This window comes from Artemia franciscana, chromosome 4, assembly GCF_032884065.1.
Source record: "Artemia franciscana chromosome 4, ASM3288406v1, whole genome shotgun sequence".
Classification (NCBI taxonomy): domain Eukaryota; kingdom Metazoa; phylum Arthropoda; class Branchiopoda; order Anostraca; family Artemiidae; genus Artemia; species Artemia franciscana.
The window spans coordinates 29,260,349-29,280,179 of NC_088866.1; the positions used below are offsets into that span (position 1 = coordinate 29,260,349).

The 19,831-nt window shown below is 33.0% G+C and overlaps 1 protein-coding gene across 4 annotated transcripts in view; it reads left to right on the forward strand.

The window, feature by feature from the left end:
- The window catches only part of LOC136026265 (multiple PDZ domain protein-like), a 448,978-nt gene that overhangs the window by 103,165 nt on the left and 325,982 nt on the right, over positions 1 to 19,831 (forward strand). For all 4 annotated transcript variants that reach the window (XM_065702652.1, XM_065702654.1, XM_065702653.1 and 1 more), the window contains exons 10-13: positions 2,553 to 2,822; positions 11,670 to 11,784; positions 13,249 to 13,340; positions 17,479 to 17,694. In XM_065702652.1, the coding sequence (XP_065558724.1) occupies positions 2,553 to 2,822; positions 11,670 to 11,784; positions 13,249 to 13,340; positions 17,479 to 17,694 (693 nt within the window). The remainder of the gene's footprint in view (positions 1 to 2,552; positions 2,823 to 11,669; positions 11,785 to 13,248; positions 13,341 to 17,478; positions 17,695 to 19,831) is intronic.

Sequence of the window (19,831 nt, forward strand, 5' to 3'; positions counted from 1 at the left end):
TATTTTGTGGGGTCATAATTTTGGAACTTCTTTTTCTTTAAGAGCTAAAATATGGGACTCAAGTGGAACTTTTCAGGCTTATTTTAAATATGGAATCATATAAAAAAAAATTCGGATCACCACCGATTTTTGTCTAATGGTTTTAATTTTTTTTTTTTTTTTACTTTTTTTCCTGGAGAGCTAAAATATGGAATTCAGCTAGAATTTTCTATTCTGAATTTGAATCTGGAATCATGTTTTTTTTTTCTATAATCTATGTTTTTTTTAGCAATAATTTCGCACTTATGTTTTGCTCAAGAGCTAAAATATGGAACTCAACTAGATCTACGTTGCATGGGCAGCGTGAGGTGTTGCGGCAACCTTTGTTCGGCTTCTCCGAGTAAAGTGTTGCGAGAACAACACTTTGGCTTTGTTTCCACGCTTCGATTAAACGTTGAAGTTGTTAATATGTAAGGATCTTAAAATAAATACTAGGTACACACACTCGCAAAAGTTGCGAACCCTTCATTGCAACTAGCAAAAGTTGCAAACCCCTCATCGCTGAAGACGATTGTAGCCTAACAGCTGATTATTACTTACAAGTCCCCTACATGTCTTACCACTGGAACCAAATTGGTCTTACCATAAAATGCACCGGAAACAAATAATAGGTACATCATCTATCAAAAGTTGCGAACCCCTAATTGTCGAAGATGATTATGAGCTAACAGCCGACTGTTGCTTAAAACTTCCCTAAATGCCTCACAATAGGTACTGGCCTATTTTTGGTTTCAGTGTGTACCTTGCTACTGAAGTTGTCAACCCCTTTAAACTTTCAAACTGGTACATCTCATGAAATTTTTTTTTTTTTTACTAAAAAATGATGACATATACTTTGATCAGCTCATCAAGAGCTATCGATTGCCGTCGAAAAAATTCTACCTATCTTAGTTAATAAGTTGACTTTTTTGCCGTAGGCTAATATTCTAACGTCATCACTTAGAAAGGAGCAAAGGATAAAGTCTAATTCCTTTAGCAATGAGAGAACTTTTAAAGTTTAAGAGGCACATCTGATACAATGTTTCTACCGCAATCCCAAGTGCAAAAATCCGAATGATAAACTCAGCTGAAAGGTCCATACTTTCCGTAAAAACCTTAGGTGTTAGACCCTTACCATTTCTAGGAATAAGCTGAAATCGGGATGCTAGAAAAAAAAAACACGACCAAACCAAAGTGTTGCTCTCTCTACACAATTAGAACTTTATATGCTGAATTTGAATATGGAATAATCTTGTTTTTATCATCTACATAATTCACCTACATCATAATTTTGGAACTTCTTTTCTATCTTTCTTTATTCAATAGATAAAATATGGAGTTCAACTAGAACTTCATGTGCTGAATAAAGGATCTTTTTTTTTATCACCTGCAGTTTTTGCGTAATAATTATGGCTCTTCCTATTTGATTTTTTTGTTGTTTTTGTTTATTGTCTAAAATATGAGATACTAGGTCAATTTTGTATGTTGAATTAATATGGAATATTTTTTTTTATTTTTATTTTTACTTTTTTTTTTATTACCTATAATTTTTGAATAATGAGTTCGAAGCTATTTTCACATTTAATGAGTTCGATGCTAACTTTTATTTTGGAATTCCTTTTCAAAATTTCTTTGTAATAATTTTGCAGCCTTTTTGGTTTCTTTTTTTTTATTAAGAGCCAAAATATGGGATTCTAGTTGAATTTGATGTGCTTTATTCGTATATGTAGTGATATTTTATTATATCTCCCAGAGCTTTTATAGTAGGAGGTTATGTTATGTAATTTCAAATATTCTTTGGAATAAGCTATTATAGCATAACTTTTAATTTAATCAGTACTCCTGCAAATAATTTAATGAGTTAATTGGTAAAGACGAAGGATTTTTTTTGGAGGGGGGGGGGGTTATAGGAACTGAGCAGGAGTATCATTTATTGATTGGAAATTTGAAAAACCTTGTAATCTTTTTTAAAATATGGCCAACTTTCAAGGCATCATATGCCAAGTTTATGCACGTAGTAATTGAAGATGTACAAAATAGTTGAGTCTAAAATTATAAATAAATCAGAGACGCATTTGACCAATCAGGGGAGGCTGGGGAGTGTTGATAATACAATTGTACCATGATATTTGGATGTTTGAAAATAAGTCTTTTTCGGTATTGTTGTTTGGTAATGCTCACTTCCTCAATGGATTCAGTGTTTGTCATCTTCCTCTTTTCAGGGTTATTGGCTTTCCAGTTTACATTGCTCCCCAGTAATTCTCATTTCCCTGGTTATGCTGGAGTTAAGCATCGGGGTGATATTTAGCTACATTTGTATATATGTTGAGGCTGCCCTTTTGCCTCTAGCCGTTTAAAGACCATAAATTTCTTACTTCATACTTGTGAAAAGTGTCTGATCCACTGTGATCTTAGGAAAAGCTTTAATTTGTGAGACATGAAGCTTTTTACTGGGATGATTTAATCTTATTTCTGCTTTCATCTACTTCTTCTTTTGAAAATATTAACATTCCATTAACTTTACTTATTTCAAGGGCATAAATCCTCGTGCACCTATCGTTCCAACACGTATGCTTAATAATGCCGAAGAATTGGAGCGTCATCTTGCGTCTCTTCAGGCCGTTGCAGTGGATCCAGTCTTGAATGGTTATGAAGCCGATAATATTTCATACCCTGGAACAGAGTCGACTGATGCTGCTTTAGAAGATTTAATCCTTCCTTCGCAGTATAACGAGCGGGATCGTTTTATTTTTGGCTCCAGTTCGAATATACAAAATGAAAAAATGGATTCGTTTTCTGATGATGTAAGTAATTATTTATAATTTTCTCTCACTTTTTGCTTTGCAAAAAAACAAGAGCTAAGAATTCATATGGCACTAATGACGAGGTTGGAATAGCCGAGAGCCAAGAGCTCATAAGGTATGAGTTCTAGCAAAATTCCAAGAATCAATAGATTGATTTAAAAGGAAAATCAGAGCCATAATGCCGGTCGGGATTTAAAATATATTTAAAATTTATCCCCCTTGTATCCCTGGTCATGAAGCCTTTCGAGGGGGAATAAGTCTCTCTCTCTCTCTCTCTCTCTCTCTCTCTCTCTCTCTCTCTCTCTCTCTCTCTCTCTCTCTCTCTCCTCTCTCCTCTCTCCTTTCTCCTCTCTCCTCTCTCCTCTCTCTGAGACACAAGGTCCTTCTAAATATTAAAATTCATTAAGATCCGATCACGCATTTATAAGTTAGAAATACCGCATTTTTTCTAATTTTTCCTCTCCCTTCAGAATCCAGATGGTCGAATCCGGGAAAACGACTTTATCAAGTCAATTTGTGCAAGTCCCTGACATGCCTACCAATTTTTATCGTCCTAGCACGTCCAGAGGCACCGAACTTGCCAAAACACTGGACCTCCCTAACTCTTCCAAAGAGAGCAGGTCCAGCCCAGTTACGTCTATCACGTATCTACGACATTTGCTATTCTACCCATCAAGTTTCATCCCGATCTTTCCACTCTAAGAGTTTTCTAAGATTTATGGTTTTCCCTCCAACTCCTCCCAATTTTACCAGGTCTGGTCGGGATTTAAAATTGTAGCTCTGAAACATGAGTTCCTTCTAAATATCAAATTTAATTAAGATCCCGTCACCCGTTCGTAAGTTAAAAATACCTGATTTTTTCTAATTTTTTCGAATTACCCCCCCCCCCCCCCAACTCCCCCAAAAAGAGAGATCGTTCCGATCTCTCCACTCTAAGTGTTTTCCGAGATCTTCCGTTTCTCCCTCAAACTCCCCCCAATATCACCGGATACAGTCGGGATTTAAAGTAATAGCTATGAAACAGGAGGTCCTTCTAAATATCAAATTTCATTAAGATCTGATCTACCATTCTTAAGTTAAAACACCTCATTTTTTAATTTTTACTCTCCCTCCAGCCTCTCAGATGGTCGAATCGGGAAAACGACTGTTATCAAGGCAATTTGTGCAGGTTCCTGACACGCCTACCAATTTTCATCGTCCTAGCACGTCTAGAAGCACCGATCTAGCCAAAGCACTGGAAATCTCCCCTAACTCTCTCAAAGAGAGTGGATCCGGTCCAATTATGTCAATCACGCATCTAGAACTTGTGCATATTCTTCCCATCAAGTTTCATCCCGATCTCGCCACTCTAAGCATTTTCCAAGATTTCCGTTTTCCAAGATTTCTGTTTCTGGATTTCTTCCCCCCCCCCACCCCCATGTTTCTGGATCCGATTCGAATTGAAACTGGAATCTCTAAGTAAGAATCGGTTCACCTTGGGCGAGAAACGGCTGTTAGCTCCTAGTCATCTTCGGCAATGAGGGGTTTTCCACTTTTACTAGTTGGTGTACCTATTATTTGCATCCGGTTTATTTGATGTCTATCACGGGAGAGGGACTTGTAAGAAAGAATCTGTTCACTTTGGGCTAGAAATTTGTGTAAATTGGTGCACATTCTATTCGATCTCTTTAAATCTGACATAATTAAGTGTTTACGCAACGGGTACAAACGATAACATAAAACAATGAGGTAGTTTCGTAATAATCAGTGTCACCTATGGTATTTTAATCCTGAAAAGTTACGTATAGCTTTATTATACCAACTAGATTATATAAGATATTGTTCCAAGTTTTCATCCGTCACGATGTCTACGATTGAAAAGGATAAAGTCCAACTGGCTGCAAAGTCAATTTGGTCCTTTCTTTCGATATTATTGTGTAGTTGTTGTTTTTTCAACGCTGAGGAATAGCCTTTGGTCATGTGATAACTGATTGCGTTCTTGTTTGAACATACCGTTTTGAAAACTTCGATAGGCTTACAACTTCATCATTTAACCGATAGTGAAGAAACAAGCACAAACGAGAATGTAAAACAATGAGATAGTTTCGTAATAATTAATAGAATTTCATCTATGGTATTTTGATCCTGAAAAATTAGGGATTGCTTTATAATACCAACTAAATTATATAAGATATTGTTCCGAGTTTTCATCCGTCACGATGTCTACGATTGAAAAGGATAAGTTCAACTGGCTGCAAAGTCAATTTAGTCCCTTCTTTCGATATTATTTTATTGTTGTTTTTTCAATGCTGAGGAATAGCCTTTGATCATGTGATTACTGGCCGATAGCGAAGAAACAAAACTAAAGTGTTGCTCTCGCAACACTTTAGTCGGTGAAGCCGGACAAAGGTTGCCGTAACACTTCACGTTGCCCGGACAACGTAGGTCTAGTTTATCTTTGAATTGTCCTTTTTTCCACTCATGATGCAACTCCGTTAGTAATGCAAATTCACGAAAATGTGGAGTGGGAAGGGAACGATAGTAATATTCGCAAATTTTTCTCATCTACAAAATTAGCTATAACCTTTCATTTAATCGAATTACTATATATCAGGGATAGTCTGGCTGGCATATATTTTCTGGGTACATATATTATTACTCACGAAAAGACAAATAACATGAAATCGTATGCTATCTTTTACCCTCTTAAATTATTTACATTTGGCATTGTTTTTTATGATATCTGCAAGTTGTTTCTTTTCTACAAAGAATCAAGGTCAATTGACTCCTTGAATAGGAAAAGGCTAAACCAAATATCTATGGGTTAGATAACATATGAACCTTGCCAGGAAAATAACTAATGGACCTGAAGCTGAGATAAATTCTTGAATCAGCTGTAAAAACAGATGGCTTTTGTTTTGCCGTCCTAGCCAAGTAGTTATCGCTAGACTCTAAATCCTTTGTCCGTGAGGACAGAAGTTTGAGTCTTGGTGTTGCTGGTTATTTGGATTGGAACGAGATGTGGTGTAACTCCATAAACTCAGCCAAAGTCGACTCAGCTCTAAAATGGTACCTGGAGAAATCTGAGAAGGTAAACAGGAAGGATATGCGAAAGTACAGAATAGCTGGCCCCTACCTCTCCCACCCATGACAGTTCCTGACCGAGGGCAATGAAAAGGGGACCAGCATCACCAGTAGGGACTGTAAACTCAAGTGCCGTGTTTTTTTTCCTTTTTTTATAGTATTTTTCTTATCATACTAGATACAGCAGCAAGGACAACTGCTTTATTAACCTCTTAAATAGCAAAAATTCAAACATTTTTGCCCCTGTAACAGGCTTAGCATTTGCTCTCCTAACAAATTAGTGATTCGACATAAAGTTTACATAAACTAAATTTGAATTTGCATGCCCAATGGAAGGGTTGGGAAACCTGAACCATGAGATCTGCTTTGAAATCCCCTTCTTCCTTGAGGAAATGCGTAATCCCATGCCTTGAAAATGCACACAAAACCCTTGTACCACATTTCCAAACTCGAATATCCTCTCTTGATTGTTCATCTAATTCTCATAAAATGTTGGCTTTATTGTTATGATTAGACTGGTAATAAAGCATGTTTAATCAGCTCTTAAAAGTGTTTTAAATCAAACAGTGCACTAATTTCAGATTTTTGTCTTAACTCCCTGCCAGTTCATATAGAAAGGAAATCATAGAAACCTGGGATGACCTCATTCAATTGGCAATTGCAAACTCTAGTAGTCCACTCTTCTTGAGGGAAAAAAGTACCCCCTTTTGTCCCCTTCTGTTTCCATTTCTGCTACCCACATCCCTACAACCCTCATGATATTGGTTCCAAATTTTGATTCAGTCATTTTGTTTAGAATGGTCGAAAGGTCCGATAAATATGACTCAGGGATAGCATGACTCACAGCCCCTGAGAGAAGAACCGCAAATTCTGTAAATTATCAATTGTTAACGAATGGATTTGATAATGGAAAGTGGGAGGGGGGTTTTATGGTGGTTGAAAATGAAATGGGGATTGTTTGTGCTTCCCATCGATTCAAAAATTGTAAAGATTACATATGGAGCCAAACCAATCCCACACTTTTCGGAGGGAGTGGAAAAGGTGATAGGAGTCCACGAATGGCCCTCGATTTTTGTTTCTGATTAGTTTGAAACTTACAACCGTAGGTCTTTGGAACAAAAGGAACATCGTGCACAAAAAAAAAAACGAAAACAAAAAACGGCCAGGCAGAGGCATTAGGGAAGAAATAGTCTTACTCTGATTTTTGGCAATTTCTGTTCGCTTTGAGTTAAATTGATTTAACATTTTAGTTTCCGTTTGTTTTAGAATTCATTAACTTGTCAATAGTAACCTCTTGTATCTTTATGTTTGATGTGCTGTGATTTCCTCAATTTCTGTTGTCTGATTTCTTTTCTTTCTAATTTTTTTCTTTATATCCTTTTCTTTATTTACTCTCGTTTCGCTAATTCATTCATATTTTTTTTTTTTTTGTTCGTTTTGATAATACAATTATTAGCTTTAAGTTTTTGTTTAGTTTTAATTTAATTAGGTTAGTTTTCGTTTAATTAGTTTGGTTTTAATTTAGTTTATTTTTAATTTAGTTTTAGTTAGTTTAATTAGTTACACGATTATTACTTTATTCATATTAGTTTTTATAATAATTTTAGCATGAATTATTAAATGATTTTATTTCTGCTAGTTTTAGGTTTCAATAATGGTTCTTTTACTTTTCTTGAAAAGCTTGTTTTGGATAAATTTTATGACCAATCCCAATAAGTGGTCATTCCGCCTAAACTTTTGACAGCATATAAAATCGAAAGTTTCCTTTCTTCGTGCTTTAAGAAAAATTATTTCTTTTATTTGATATAAACATTTATAAACCAATGTAACTACCAAACGACAAAAAAATTGGCATATTACCTGCAAACAGAATGAAGGCTACAGAAAGTTTCCCTCGTTAGAATAAAACGCTGGCCTTGATCTGATTGTATTGTTGTTGTTATTGTTTTATTAATATATATATATATATATATATATATATATATATATATATATATATATATATATATATATATATATATCATATAACATATAAGCTTATTCTACAGAATAAGCTTATATGAATTTTAAAACATTTTTAAATAAGAATGTCTTTGTGATATGTTTCTAGGGAGATAGAAATATTTCTTTCCTGTCGTTTTCTCCCTATGTCTGATACAATTAATGATTTATGATCCAATTCACTAGTCGGTATTTGAATTGTAGGTATGATTCCCACGGCTACTATAGAAGAAATATGGCCATATTGGCAGGGGCGCCAATTCACAAAAATCTGGAAAGGGGCATAATGTATTTTTCTAAATCTAGAGAGGGGAATCTTTTCTGTTTTTATCAATGTTTTTTTTTTCTTCAAGGAAAATAGCAAAAAAAGGTGTGTTCAATGAAAATATAAAAAAATATATCTTCCAAAGTCTAGAAGGAGGAAAGCAAATCTAGGATGGCAGTGTCCCCTAGTCCATCCCCTTAATTGACACCTCTGTACGTTGATGATAGGTGACAATAAGGTCATCTGTATTTTTTTTTTGGTGGGAAAGTTCGGAAAAATTAAAAAAAAATGAGATATTTGCAACTTACGAACGGGTGATCAGATCTTAATAAAATTTGATGTTTAGAAGGATCTTGTGCTTTAGAACTCTTATTTTAAATCCCGACCAGATCCGGTGACATTGGGGGGAGTTGGAAGGGGAAACCGGAATTCTTGGAAAACGTGAAAATGGAGGTATCTTACGAATGGGTGATCGGATCTTAATGAAACTTGACATATAGAAGAATCTTAGGTCTCAGATGCTCCATTTTCAATTCGATTCAGATCCGGGGACATAGAGAGTTGGAGGGTGGAAACAGAAATCTTGGAAAATGCTTAGAGTGGAGAGATTGGGATGAAACTTGATGGGAAGAATAAGCACAAGCTATAGATACGTGATTGACATAATTGGAACGGATCCCTTCTCTTTGGAGGAGCTGGGGGTTATTAGTTTGGAAAAATTAGAAAAATTGAGGTATTTTTAACTTAAGAACGGGTGACCGGATTTTAATGAAATTTGATATTTAGAAGGAACTCACGACTCATAGCTTTTGTTTCAAATCTTGACCAGATCTGTTGACATTTGGGGAGGGTAATTGGAAGGGGAAACTGGAAATCTCTGAAAACGCTTAGAGTGGAGAGATCGGGATGAAACTTAGTGGGTAGAATAAACAAATGTCGTAAATACAGGATCGACGTAACAGGACTGGATCCGCTCTCTTTGGTGGAGTTTGGTGGTGGGGTTCAGTGCTCTAGCGAGTTTGGTGCTTTTGGACGTGCTAGGACGATGAAAATTGGTAGGCGTGTCAGGAAGCTGCAAAAATTGACTTGCTATGGTCGTTTTCCCCGATTCAACCATCTGGGTGGTTGAAGGGAGAGGAAAAATTAGAAATATTGACGTATTTTTAACTTGCGAGTGGGTGATCGGATCTTAATGAATTATAATATTTAGAAGGACCTCGTGACTCAGAGCTCTTATTTTAAATCCCAACCGGCATTAAGCCTCTGATTTTCCTTTTAAATCAATCTATTGATTCTTAGAATTTTGCTAGAGCTTAGACCATATGAGCTCTTGGCTCTTCCGACCTCGTCACAAGTGCCATATGAGCTCTTAGCTCTTGTGATTAGCTGGGAACATTTTTGACTAGTACTCGACGATTGGTACCTATAGAATAGATATGAAACATTGGAAAGGGGCCCTTATTTTTGATAGTCACCTAATCTTCAGAAATCTGTGTTATTCTAGTAGAAAATAGGTTTAGTTCTTGGTCTTTTTATCCCAGTAAAGCTAGAATGTCTTTCCTTTCTGAGTGTATAGTAAAAGTCAAGATAGAAAACAATGTTTTCAGATATTCATAGATAGTTCTATAATAACTAATAATTATATGTAATCTCTGTATAGAATATTATAATACTATGTAGTATAAACTAATTTATATAATAATATTAGTATAATTCACTATTAAATTACATAATTGACTATGTATTATAACTATCATAATAAAATAATAAGTGAATGAAAGGATAAGAAAGAAATAATAGATTAGTGATAAAAATATATAATATAATAATAATAATCGAAATATATACATATTATATAGAATAATTTTACATAATAATTCTATAGATAATTCATTAATTTATTCATAATTATTGAAAATAATTGATAGATCTGCCAATAATTCTAATTAGTTCACTAATTCTTTTATTATGATTTAGAAAATTTAAATGATTTAATTTAAATGATTAGTCATCGAGAAAATGATTAGTCAAAGATTAAATCTTTTAATCTAAATGATTTAGAAAATCATTCAAATTTCTTTGAATGATTTCATTCAAAGAAATCATCAGGTTTTACTTTCTTTTTCTGTTTCGGAATTTGCCATAGCCCTAAGAGGTAAATGGGCTATTAGATTCTAGTAGAAAGTTTTTCCAAAATATAATTTCCAAAGAAAGGAAAGGCCTACTAGGTCTACTAGGATAAAAAGATCTAGAACTTGCCCGCCTAGGATCCACCACTGTATGATACAGATGCTAAGTGACGCTAAAGCACTTCGTTTGTCAAGTCTGCACCATGCTTTATTTAAAGAATAATAGGACTGGCTCACAAAAGTATTACGTAATAATAATGCGCATAATAATACGCAATACGAAAAAAATAATGTGACAAAAATACGTAAAAAAAGAAATGGTTTTAAATCACACTTTTTAACACGGGAGTATGCTATGGCGGTTCTGGTGCCTCTTACGCCCTGGGAAAAATATTGATTAGTGTCCTCCCCCCCACCGTCCCCCAAAAATTTTAAGATCAATTTTATCAAAATTTACATTTATTAACAAAACTATTTTCAATGTATCATTTAATTAATATTTTTTTTTGTTATTATCTTAATTTAACAATTACTATTATTTATTTATTTATTTATTTCATTATTATTTATCAAGTAATTAAAAATCTATTTTTAATCATTATTATCTTGATTTAATTATTAATTACTTAGTTTTTAATTTATTTTCATTTTACTAGTTAATTAAAATTTATTAAACACTTTCATTTAATAACTGCGTTCTCTACTTTATCTAAAAATAAAATAAAATTTTGAATTTGTTTTTCTCTCTCCCCTTCTGTCTTTTCTCTCTTTTTTATGATTTAAATATTTTAGATTGTATGTGCTTAAATATTTGATAGTTTTATTTTTAAGAGTTAAATATAAATATTTTGTATCATGATCTCCCTCCTTTATAGGCGCATGGAGCCTTTGTAGACCTTTGTCATTGTATTTATTGATTTTTTGTTGCTTTTTGGCTGATATGTATCTTATCTTTTTCACAACCTGTTGGGGAAAAGAAAAGTAATTTTAAATTTAATACTTTTTCTAAGCTCTTAACTGGAGGCTATACACACGAATTTCCAGTTTTTCTTGATATGTTTTAAACGGTTATGATTTGTTTTCAGGGAAAAACACACAAACGCTATTGGTTTTTTTGCATATTCTTAAGTTTTGTTTTTTTTTTATTAAATGATTATTCTCTCAAAACTATTAAATTATTATCCCCTGACTAAAAAAAGATTTTTTACATGATAAAATAGATAAGATAATGTTCATAATTCATAATCAACAAAAAAAGATAATTCTTCTCCTAAAACACTATTTTTATAAAAATTAAAGAAAGATAAGGATCCACCGCTTTGTTTTTTGTCGTTGAGATCCTTAGAAATTCCTTCCAGAAATTATTATTATGGATGTTTTTTTTTACAGGTTAAACCTGAAGTGCCTCTTTCTATAGTTCCAGAAGTGGATAGTTTTGTTGTTCGACTCCAGAAAGACTCTCAAGGACTAGGAATAACAATAGCTGGTTATGTGTGTGAAAAGGGTTTGTAGAATTTTCCTTCTTTCTAATTAGTATTTTTAAATGTAGCATGCTATTCTGAGTTTTATGCAGGAATACACAGCAATATGCTCAAAAATTGGACAAGTTATTCGGGAGTGCATTCGACTATTCGTTGAAAGGGCCGAGTTTGTAAAATTGTTGTGTTAAATCATTCGTTAAAAATTTGACCGAAATATCGGTCTCGTTGAATAAAGCATTCGTTAAAAATAACCAGCCAGTCGGTATCTTCTGTCAGAAAAATGAAACAATAAACAGAATGATTATAACTACCAGTTACATTCTCAAAATAATATCTGGGTTTTGCCTTCCTTTGAAATTTTTGTATTATTTTAATTGTTCCAGCTTTCTCTAGGTGATTCGCCTATTCTATTTTTCAATGTTCCCGTTCCCCCTTATCCATTTTTTTTACTGCTACAGAAGGAAATAATACCGGACTTCTGAAAGAGAGGCTAGAGTAGTACTTTTTGGTAATTCCCTTTTTCCGTTTTCTCTCTCTGTCTTTTTTTTCTTTTCTTTCTCTCAAATAATAGACATTTGTTAGAATTTCAAATATATGGATTCTTCTTTATCTTTTTTTTCTTGCCTTTCTTGTTTTTCTTTGTATATCTTCTTTTGCTTTTTCTTTTTTCAAACAATTGTCATGTTTTTTTTCAAAAACTGTTGGAGCACTTAAATAAACTTTCAACACTATGAAGTCTGAAGAAACGTAAAAGTTTGTATTTTACAAATACAATTCATTTCATATACAATCCATTTCTATTCATATTTTGCAAGGGTTAAACTGTACACAAGATTAAATTCATGCTCTTGAGGTATCTGAGAATTATCTTCTCCCAAAGCCTTTGTTCAAACCTTCAGCCCTTTGAATTACCCTATCTTTTTTTGTCTCTCTTAGCTTTCTTTGTTCTGCCATTTAAGAAAGAAATAAAATTTGTAATTTCATTCTTTTTCAGTAGTTTCTGAGTCTTTGTATAAAATTTCTGTGAAAAGTATTAAATATGGAGGATGATATAAACAAAATTTGTTCTATTCTCTCGCAATGATTTCACAGTCTTTGTCTCGAAATTTCATAAAAAGTTTTAATCCTTGAAGTGCTATAGCGCTGGAGAGTACTACAAAACTTGTGTGCCCTATTTTCTCTTAATAAGTTTATAGATTTTATGTTGAATTTTTATATAAGTATTAATGTAGGAGGTGCTGAAGCAGTGCAGTACTGCCAAAAAGTGTTGGCTCCATTTTCTCTTAACAATTTCAGAGGTTTTATGTGGAATTTTATGCGAAGTATCTATTCTGGAAGTGCTGATACACTGCAGTGATGTAAAAAAAAAATTGTCCCATTTTATCGTGATAATTTCAGTCTTTATGTGGAGTTTGATGAGAAAAATGTTAGTCCTATAACTGTAAGTGCTGAAGTGCTGCATTTAAATTCCCTCTTAATAATTTCAGAGTCTTTGTCTGGAATTTTCGTGAAAAGTATTAATCCTGGAAGCGCTGCTGATCGATCCCAGCAAATTCAGGTCAATGATCAGATTGTCGAGGTAATTGAACTATTTTTATCTGTTATCTTTAAAATTTTACGCTAAACATTTACTAAAACATTCGAACATTTATTAGTATATCACACAATTTACCGCTACAAAAGGTATGTTTTTCCTTTTCTGATTATTAAATTCTTCATCGTTCGATTGATATTGATTTTACCCCCCCCCCCCCCAGAAAATACAAAATGCCCCGAAACCCCAAAGTGGCATTTTTCAATGAATATAACAACCCAAAAAATATCTTTCAAAATTGAGGAAGGGGGGTGGGTTAATGACCCAGTCAATATTTCGTGATTTTTTATCTTTTTGCAACCACTCTGAGATCATGTGTGTATAAAATTACTTCAACATTTAGGTAATTTACATCGAAAAAAAGTGGATTTTTCCTTTTTCAATTGTTAAAATTCTTTATCATTCATTTAGAATTATATGTAAGGTACTTATCATATATATATATATATGTATATATATATATATATATATATATATATATATATATATATATATATATATATATATATATATTAACAGATACTTATCTGTATCTTATATACAATTCTAAATGAATCATAAAGAATTTTAATAATTGAAAAAGGAAAAACACGCTTTTTTCGATGTAAATTACCTAAATGTTAAAGTAATTTTATACACACATGATCAGAGTGATTACTAAAAGAAAAAAAATCATCCTTCTCCTGGAGAAAGTATCCTAGCCATCTCATTTTTGATCTCATTATAGCCCTAGAAAGCAGGATTGAAACACGTATCTCGTACAGCCTATTGTTTGACATACGACCAGTCTGTCAGATGCTCAAAACAATCCGTGGGGAAGTTCCCTGGAAAACAACTAGCAAATCTTCCCCTGTTTTTCGAAGCACCCACGCTTCAGAATTATACTTGACCACTGTCATCTCAGTAGCTTCCAATATTCCAATCTTGTTTTGCAGACTTGTAATAATGGTGATAATAATATAGCAAAATCAATGATGCAATTTACAGTAATATACTGTTTCCCATGTTTTTATGTTCCAATAAGCTTCCTAACAGTCAAGTTTTACATTGAAATGAAAATTAGGAGACAATTTTTAAATTTAGTCAATTTCTGAATCTTTTTTGACCTTTAAATAAGACGGCCGAACGGAGGTTCGTTCCAAATTTTCGAAATGAATCATAAATAAATTCTCGCTGAAGACACAACTCCGACGGAACCACAAAAACTCCGCTTTAAATTAAAAACAAAGACCCTTTTTGTGATATGATTAAAAAAACGATGGATTATGACCACCCCCTCCCCTTAACCCGATGAAATTTTGAATCCCTGCTTCTGAAACTACCAAAGCTTCACAATAAAAACCTTTTGGCCCCTTGATTATATTTTTAATCTGTTCATGTATGAAAACCGCAATCGTCTAAGATTAGTGTATGTCTCTCTGTGCCTTATTTTTTCAATATTAATATGTATCTACGACAAGTCTATATCATTTCTTCCCGTGCCTATTTATGAAATCCTGGTTTCTCCCCTTCCCCGTTGTTTTTAGGAGAAATAAACTAAAGATTTTATTTTGGCCCAAGGTCGTATCCCGGGGAATATGGGTTTTGACACTCACCTCGAAATTTTTGTCCGACTCGTAAAAAGGTAAAAAAAAATGCGTATAAACACATTTTTTATACATTTCAAAAAATTTACAATGTAGTTTTAAGTTTTTTGATGCAATACACTTTTCGTCAGTGTTTCCACGTTCAGCCATAAAAATGAAATGAGTAAGACTCATTTTAGTTCAATTTATTTATTCTAAACTAAACTAAAATTATTAGAAAAGCTAAAATAATTCAAAAAAAATCAATTAAATTTGACTACCTTTTTTGTCCATAAAAACTAAAAGCTTAACCATCTATTGATCTCTAAAGGAAACTCCACCTTCAAAAAGAAACTACACCCTGTTGAGCTGTTGGTACCAGACTGAATATCACACAAGCGTAATGCGGCCAAAGTGATAAATGCAAGTCTATCAGTTGACTAAGGTTATAAGGCTTATATATTATAAAAAAAAGAGACTTTTTCTGAGAGACTTTGAAGTTGTGCATGGTAATGAAGGACAGTACAAAGAATCCTTTTAGCTTTATTTTTTATTACCTGGGGAGGTCTAAAATGAATAAAGAATCTATTTAGGGAGATAATAGGACAATATCTTAGACATGATTCTAATAATGAATTATGAAGAATTTTAATAGCTGGAAAAGGAAAAACATAAAAAATTTTTATGTAAATTAAAAAAATTTTTAGTTAATTTTAAACACAGATGATCAGAGTGACTACAAAAAGATAAAAATAATGAAATATTGTCTAGGTCATTTACCAACCTCCTTCCTCGATTGTGAAAGATACATTTTTGGGGCATTTTCATTGAAAGCTCCTTCTTTGGGTATTTTGTATTTTCTGGGAAGGTTTAAAATGAATAAAGAATCTATTTACGAAGACAATAAATAAAAGATACCCAAAAAGGCAATTTTCAATAAAAATACCCCAAAAATATATCTTTTAAAATCGAGGAAGGAGGTTGGTAAATGACCCAGGCAATATTTCATTATTACTCATTATATTTATTTTAAATTTATATTTATTTTTATTATATTTTTATTTATTTTATTGAAATTTATTTATTCATTGCTTTTGGTAATTGTTTATTATTTCAAGTATTACTATATTTTTATCGTTATCATTATGTGAATGTTATTATATTTTTATTATGTGTATATCACATACAGTATGCTATTATATACAGTTTATAGACTAAATTCGTAAACTATTGCATCTATAGCTTTTGTGCGGTATTTAATTCATGTAATTTCTTTCCTCAGTTACAGTTACCTCATATCTCAGTTACATCTTTATCTTTCTTCATACCTCTCTATACTATCTTCGTCATCTATTACTCTAGTGTCTCAATCAGAGCCAGGGATTACAATAAGTGATTACTTTTTACAATCACAATCATTTGGTTTCTGATCATCGCAATAGAGTGCACGATTAATAAATGGAAATAGTTAAATAATGATTATCAAAAAATTAAAAAAGAATTATTAATTGATCGATAAGTTGAAAATAATTTCATTAGCAGATAAGGGGAGGGGGGGGGGGGGGGCTACTCAATATTTTGCCCCGGGTGCAAGAGATGCCAGGAAATGCCACTGGGGGAATGTAGCAAGCCTTTCATCAAAGTGCTGTTGGGTCAAAGGTTTGTTCTTCTGCTAGTTGCTCTGTATTAGTTTGTATGCATCACCCACTAGTGGTTAGAAATAGTACTAGATTAAATTTGTCCTAACCAGAATAAATTTTATAAGATTGGTTTCTTATTTTATCCTGGTACAGTTGATCAATCTCCGCCTGGCAATTCGGGGCCTAGAGTTTGATGCCAGTTGCTAAAGGTTGGGTGAAAGGGTTGCTATATTCCCCTAGTGGCATCTTCTGGTAGCTCTTGAGCCGGGGCAAAATTTTCAGTTGCCACTTCCCCCCTCCCATGTTGACAAAATTATCTTCAAGTTAACGATTTATTGATAATTTATTTTTTAATTATCATTATTTAATTATTTTCATTTGTTAATTGTTCCCTCTATTTTATTTTAATAAAGAATAAATTTTCAAAAATTTAATAATAATTAGAACGATAGGTTTATTTATTGAAAATTTTGCGCCCCTTAATTTTTACGTCCGAGGCAAGTGCCCCCTCTGCCATCCCCTGTAAAAAAAAAAAAAAAAAAAAAAAAAAAAAAAAAAAAAAAAAAAAAAAAAAAAAAAAAAAAAAAAAAAAAAAAAAAAAAAAAAAAAAAAGTTAAAAGTACCCCATAAAAGAATACTAGCATGGACAAATTGCGTAATTTTCTCAGAGGAGGGGTTACCAAAGAGGGTAGGAAAGGAATTGGCACAATTCCAGTTGAAAATACAATCTGAAAAAAATGAACACTATTAATTTCCCATTTATTTATTTTTTTCGCTATTGATTGCTGCAAGCTTGAGGGATATGCTTTGGTACCTTTCCCTGTAAAGAAGCCACAGCAAACTAAAAATAAACAATTTTTGACGCCCTCATGTACCATCATTGGCTTTAGAGGTGTTTTATACTTTTTTACCCTACAGGTTGATGGCAGGAGTTTGGAAGGCTGCAGCAATCACCAAGCTGTTGAAATTCTGCGGGCCACTGGAACGACTGTGAACCTGAAGCTAGCTCGGTATTTACGAGGGCCACGCTATGAACAACTACAGGCAGCTATCACGCAAGGTTCCTTGCCACCTTCTCCAGTGATCCCTAGCTCAAAAATTGTGTTAGAAAAAGAAGATGTGAATAGTAATAAGGTAATTTGATAGTTATATTGCTCAAAATATTACCATTGTTTAGCTATTATTTAATTATCTTAATAATACCTTATTTCTACACTGCCTTTCTATTTACAGAATTTAACGAATGAAAATGTTGTGGAAACAGGTATAATATTTCATAGAAAGCAGTAGACAAAACATAGTAACAAACTTTAAATAATAGAGAGATCCGAATATTTTGATAAAGAAAAGAAATGCAAAAACAATATAGCACGATTTTGTGCAATGTTGATGCGCAATGTTGTGTGTATTCCTGTTATTTGCATTAAAACTTCATGATTTTGTAACAAAAAGAAGCTTTTCAGGCATAAATACCCCTAAGATGGGTCCAGACAGTGGCATCGTTCAGGGGGGGGGCAGTTGCCCCCATCCCCCGATAATTTGGAAAGGATTATAATATATTAGGTAACTCTAAACTGTTGCTGGTTTTAGGTATAAAATGTGCTCTTTACTTTGAGCAGATAATTGTTTTTTTAATTGAGCCATGCTTGTTTTTAACATAAAGAAAACGAGAAAAATAGGGGCCCATTATACTGCATAATGTGTTCCACATTAATTTTCCAAATATAATGCTTTTGAAATCTTATAATCAAGTAATAATGTGAGTCTAGTTAATAGCAAAATTGAAAAATTTTGTTTCGCCACATTTGCACAGGTTAATTTTTTCCTCTGAAATTTAAGGTGCTTTTACTTCCTAAAATCTTATCAGTTCAAGATTAGATTGTCTTGTTTTAAAACTCTTTTAACCAGTTAAAAAAAAAGACTTGACATAAATGTGCTAAGAATTAGGACAGAAATTAGTCGCATTTCACACAACCCAGGGCTACTTGTGGGACATTTGTCTCTGTATCAGTATGTTGTACGAAGTATTTGCTGAGAATAGAATAAAGTGAGTTCATAACAAAATATGTATAATTTTCTCAAAATTTAGACAGTTTATGCACACATAAGCATCAGCAACCCATTCTCTTTTTCTATTGCTATAAGTTGTATCATACAACACTAGAAGACCAAGCTTTGCCTATGAAGGGAATTATAGACATAAAAATGATATTCAGTGTATCCCCCCTCCAGAAAGATATACCCATACCCTGATTTATACAAGAAAAACTTTTGTATAATTTTTATAGAACTTGTTTTTTTTAATGTTCTTTTTTTTTTTAGCAAAGATACAAATGGGAAGGTTTTCAAACTCTAGGAGTCTATTTTCTCTTACAATTGACATAACTGGTAATTTTTAATTAATTTAATCTGTCGTAATTATGCCAATAATTATTAAGATATTCTGGATATTTTTCGAATACTTTTAAATTTGAAGTACAGTTGCTATTTAAATGTCGGGAAAATGTCACAATATGATGCTACACAGTCTGCGGTAATACTTTGTGGTAGATTTTTGTTTTGGCCTTATTCGGTCCGCTGATGTCACTGCTAGTAGTATTTATTGCTAGAAATTGGTGAACCCACAAGCAAATCAATTTAATAAAAAATCGTAAATAATATTTCAATAAATCATGTATATTAACAGTTTAGTACAACAAATTAAATTTTACAGAGTGAAAATCCATTCAAAATCACGAGCCAATGAATAGCGCGATACCTGCTGCTGTTAGAATAAAGCTTGGTTCAATTATGTGGTTGAGCATCATGTGCTAAACGTGGAGGTCGGGGAAAGCGGAGGAGGGTTATGCACTGCAGCATTAATGGTGAATCTTGCGGAAAAACCCGTGTATACGACATTAATCTTTGCCCACTCGAAAGCTTGTTTATGCTATACTACCGTCGTCTGGAGCAGCTCATTACCGACAATTTTAGTAAAATTCATGCTGCAGCACTTATATTTATGATTATTTTGTGTGTGTTTATTGTTTATAATGCATTGCGTCATGTTTTTAAATTCACCAAGTAGCGTGTTTCTTAAATATTTACTTTTCTTCACTACCACTTGAATAGCACCTACTTCAATAGCATCCCCTTTCCACCCCCCTACCCCAATAAAAATACTATAGCTACGCCCCTGGGTCAAGGGGGAAGAGATGCTTTATTTTGATGAATAATGTATGTATTCATATTAAATAAATATAATATACAAAATAATTCATATAATATAATA